Source organism: Asparagus officinalis, chromosome 6 (genome assembly GCF_001876935.1).
Source record: "Asparagus officinalis chromosome 6, Aspof.V1, whole genome shotgun sequence".
NCBI classification, from domain to species: domain Eukaryota; kingdom Viridiplantae; phylum Streptophyta; class Magnoliopsida; order Asparagales; family Asparagaceae; genus Asparagus; species Asparagus officinalis.
In genome coordinates, this window is record NC_033799.1 from 11,823,516 (window position 1) to 11,828,665 (window position 5,150).

The following is a 5,150-nucleotide window of genomic DNA, read 5'->3' on the forward strand; positions in this document are numbered from 1 at the left end:
TGTATATATATTTAAATCAAAATTTTCATTAGAAAACAGATTTAAGATTATTTAAGTCCTAAACTTAGTACATAAAACTTAAATTGAAATGGTAAGTGGGTTAAACATATGACATCATATGTGCAATAATACAAATAATAAGTGATCAAATTTTAAACGGATATTTGATAGACAAACAAATCGAATATACATGTGGTTAAATTCTAAAAAATATTTGTTTTGTGGCAAATGAATTCTCGAATCGAATATGACCAAATAGTTAGTCGAACAATTATTGAACTATTTGTTAATTATTTGGTTCATTTCCACCCCTAGTGCTAAATATAAATGCTGATAGTGATACTAATCTTTCGAGATTTATGCCTCAAATACTAGATCAAGACCATCTTAATCTTGAAGCATGGATTAACAAAATTAGCTCTCAGTGTTATATTTGAACCACTATAATCATCTACGCAGTTCCTGAGCTTAGGCATTCATCATTCATTGACTTGGTTTTAGTTTAGCAACTCAATAACTTTACTATTAGATCATTATCCTAATTTCGCTTATCGTATGCTTTTCTCGTATGGACTTCAATTGGAATACATCCCATACGTACGTTAAACTGGTAGTTAAACAATTTGGAAAAAATAATAATAATTGCAGTGTTAATTCAATATTCTCCAATTTGAACGTTAAATTTTGTAGGCTGTTTCAATTAACCTTTGTTTTAATCAATACCTTGTCAGGTTTGTAAACAGGAACAGCAACTATCAAAACTATGCTTCACACGTAGTTGGAATTATGACTCGTACGCTTGTACACAATCACATGGCTCAGTATGAACCCTCATCATCAAGTTTGAAAATTCTGAAGGCAACTATTAATCCAAGCAAAGTTCAATAATCGGTTTCCAAGCCCCACCAGTTTATTCTGTTATTATTCACTTTTTGGGTTCCCACATCAAATAGCGTGTTTTGTGCCCTCTGTACACACTAAACGATTGGCTCATAAGGAGCCCTCATCATCAATTTTGAAAATTCTGAAGGCAAGGAATCCAAACAAAGATCAATAATTGGTTTCCAAGGCCCCACCATTTTGTTCTCTTATTATTCAATTTTTGGGTTCCCACATCACATGGCGTGTTTTGTGGCCTTTGTACGCACTCAACGTTTCCTATTGATCTTTATTATTGACTTGTTGACTTATAGACTTGAACTGCGCAACGTAGTTGATCTTTATTATTGACTTGAACTTCGCAACTTGATGTGGGGGCGGAGTGGGGTTTATCATAATATAATTTGGAGTGTGGATATAAGTCCCCCATTTCTTAAGTAATGTAGGAGAACCAAGGAGTTCTCTGCAACTCAATCGAAGTTTGAAAGCAAAAGCGGAGAGTGTTCGATACTCATAAAAACATGGTGGTGGTCGGAGACGTGATTGTGACCAAGATCATCGAGCGGAGAGTGTTCGATACTCATAAAAACATGGTGGTGGTCGGAGACGTGATTGTGACCAAGATCATCGAGAAGTTGGTGGAGATCGGTTTCAACTATGCAGCAGACCGGTATTTTGCTCGGGATGCTAGGATGAGAGTTGAGCTTGAAAGGCTCAATGATGCTCTTCCTCGTATCCAAGCTGTTGTGGAGATGGCTGAGAGCGGGCAGCAAGAAATTACTGGAGCACTCAAGAAATGGTTGTGCCAACTCACTGATGCTGTTTACGAGGCTGACGACGTTCTTGATGAGCTTGATTACCTTAAGCTACAGAAACAAGTTGAGGAGAAATCCTCAGGCAGCAAAGAACATGGTCATAGTGGTAAGTCATGGCTTTTTAAGTGTCAAAAAAAAAATGAAATTCCGCCTTCTTGTTATCAGTTTTTTTATTTCATAACTGAAGGTTAGCAATCAGATGCTAAAAAATAATTGATTGTTTTTCGAATTTAATCAATAAAAGAAAATAAAACTTCTCTACCAATTTCGCATGCAGGCAAGGGTAAAGTGCGTGGTTTTCTCTCCGAATCTAAACGGAAAGTTGTAAAAGTTGGTAAAAGAGTCTTCAAATCTGATCCCACCCTCGAGAAACTAAGGGGGGCTGTGAAAAGGCTAGATGAAGTCGCAGCGGGCGTGGGAAATTTCATCTCTACACTACAACTGCATCAACAACATCAAAGTCAGAGCCCGGTTCCTGCTCGTAAAACTGGACCAGCTCTAACTGAGAGAAAACTGTGTGGACGAGATGAAGAGAGGGAGGAACTGTTAGGGTGGTTGAGAAAGGATGACAGCAGTACAAGTGTATCTCTTTTCTCCATTATTGGCCATGGCGGAGTGGGCAAGACCACCCTCGCACAACACGTCTATAACGACGAGAGCTCAACTAATTCCTTCGATTGCAAAATCTGGGTGTGTATCTCCACTCCCTTTGTTGTCGAAAAGGTCATGGCAGATATGATAGAATACGCCGAGAAAAAGAGACCTGAAGTCAAGGAACTTGCCGCTCTGCAAGAAGCTCTTAAAGATCTGGTGTCATCAAGGAAATTTCTCCTTGTCTTGGATGACGCATGGAATGATGACAATCGTTCTGGGTGGGATAATTTGTTTGCTCCTTTGACGAGCGGCCATAAAGGAAGCAAAATCTTGTTGACTACTAGATCGAAGAGCCCTGCAGACATGGCCGCATCGGCTTTGGGGGCTTTGGGGGGATCAATAAATGAGCCAAAGAAATTGAAACCTTTAGATGATGACAACTTTCTAAAACTTTTCAACCAATATGCATTTTTTGGGGTAAATTCTTGTGATTATGGGAAGTTGGAGTCCATTGGCGAGAAAATAGCAAGAAGGCTCGGGGGCTTACCATTGGCTGCGAAGACCATTGGAGCGCTATTGAATTCTAAGTTGGATGATAGTCATTGGAACAGAATTTTGCATGCAGACAATATATCCAATCAAGCACAGCAGATGGATGGTGTGACGTCTGTTTTGATGTTAAGCTACCACCATCTACCAATGCACTTAAGACCATGTTTTGCTTATTGCAGCATCTTTCCTCAAGATTATAGGTTTGACAAAGATGATCTAGTCTTCATGTGGATGGCTCTTGGCCTCATTCAAAAATCTTCCCAATATCCAAACGAGACACTGGAGGACACTGGAAGAGGCTACTTCGACGATTTAGTTAAACAATCATTTCTCGAACAAGATTACGACACATATTACTACAACATGCATGATCTTTTGCATGATCTAGCATGTAAAGTATCTCATGGTGATTGCTTTAGATTTGTTGGAGACATGTCAATTGACCAGATCCCGAATATGGTACGTCATCTGCATTTTGAAACCGACAAACTTGACCTTCTTAAAGATGTGGGCAAACGGAAGAAACTCCGCACGCTTGTGTTAGTCTTTAGAGGATATGTTAATGAGCATGCCAAGGATTTTGAAGAAGAGTTTAAGTCACTGGAAAGCATTCGGGTGCTGCGCCTAGCTGTTGACGGCATGAACGTTTTGCCAGATGCAATTGGTAACCTGAGGCATATCAGATATTTGTCGATTTGTCATGATATTTCTCGGTTACCTAGTTCATTCTGCAGGCTCTACCACCTGCAGGTCCTTGCTAGTAGATGTTTTGCTACTCAATCTGTTCTTGGCTTGAATAATCTCATTAGTTTGAGACACCTGATACGCTATCAAGTTTACTATGAAAAAATCAAGGGGTTAGGGACATTAACTTCACTTCAACGTTTGTCGTTCGCTGCTGAAGCTTATAAATTGAGCGAATTGAAGGAGATGAGAGATTTGGGGGAACTGAAGATCCATGGCCTTGAGAATCGCAAGCATCACGAGGAAGTCAGTAAGATCGAGTTGCATCATAAAAGGAACCTCCTCAGGTTAGAGCTGGTTTGGTCTGATGACAGTGATGTGTCGGATGAGTATGAACAGATGCTTGATCGCCTGCAGCCACCTGATAGCCTCAGGGAACTAACAATCAAGGGATACCAAGGTGCCAGGTCTCCACGTTGGATGGGACCAGAATTATTAAAAAATCTGGAGTACATGAGCCTTGGATATGGCAGGGCATGGAAGCACCTTCCTTCTCTCCGGAAGCTCCCATACCTCATGCGTTTGACATTGAGGGTACTGCCAGCTCTTCAGCAAATTAATTGTGAAGGTGGCTTTCAACAACTAAAGTACTTATCTATTTATGAATGTGAGCAATGGGAGGAGTGGTGTGGATTAGAAGCAGAGGCGGTACCCTGGTGCCCTCTCCTCAAGGAATGAGCCTTGGATATGGCAGGGCATGGAAGCACCTTCCTTCTCTCCGGAAGCTCCCATACCTCATGCGTTTGACATTGAGGGTACTGCCAGCTCTTCAGCAAATTAATTGTGAAGGTGGCTTTCAACAACTAAAGTACTTATCTATTTATGAATGTGAGCAATGGGAGGAGTGGTGTGGATTAGAAGCAGAGGCGGTACCCTGGTGCCCTCTCCTCAAGGAACTTGTTATCAAGTATTGTCCCAAACTGAAGGCGCTGCCCCCTCTGCCCCTCCGTCTCCAAAAATTGGAGTTGCAAGGTGTGGGATTGTCTGATTCCCCAGCATTCTGGGTGGGCAGCAACTGCGGTGGTAGCAGCTGCGGTACTAGCTCATCATCCACGTCCTCTCCCTCTCTCTCTGATTTGAGAATTGGAAGGTGTGGAGAGCTGACATCCGTGGCTGGCTTGTTCCGACATCATCTCACGTCTCTCAGGGTGTTGGAGATTACTTATTGCCCTAAGCTGAGGATGTCTCCAAACACAGTTACCCCAGTTGATTGTTTCTCTCTCCCATCACTCCGATCCCTTTGGCTTGTTGATTGTGGTGGATCGGACGGTCTCACTCCTGCGTTACTAATGCAAAGTTCCCCTACTTCTCTTTCAACCCTTATATTAGATGGAGCTAACCACATAACCGCCTTTCCCTCCGAAGGGGAGTTTACTTCGCTGAGGGAGTTGAGACTGGCAGGGTGTGGTGAGCTGGCATCAATTGAGCGTCTAAAGTCTCTTCCCCACCTTAAAGAGCTAACCATTAGGGAGTGTCCCAAGCTTGTGCAAGCAGCTGCGGTAGCAACTTCAGCATCAATCGAGCGGGAAGAGGAGCAGGAGTTCACATCGACTGTTGAAGATCTTT

The 5,150-nt window shown here is 42.0% G+C and overlaps 1 protein-coding gene across 1 annotated transcript in view; it reads left to right on the forward strand.

Annotated features, from left to right (window-relative positions):
• Positions 1,447-5,150, forward strand: part of LOC109845747 — an 8,320-nt gene continuing 4,616 nt past the window's right edge. Inside the window, exons 1-3 of the mRNA XM_020415019.1 lie at positions 1,447-1,800; positions 1,972-4,236; positions 4,458-5,147. Of these exons, the coding sequence (XP_020270608.1) occupies positions 1,470-1,800; positions 1,972-4,236; positions 4,458-5,147 (3,286 nt within the window). The 5' untranslated portion in view covers positions 1,447-1,469. The remainder of the gene's footprint in view (positions 1,801-1,971; positions 4,237-4,457; positions 5,148-5,150) is intronic.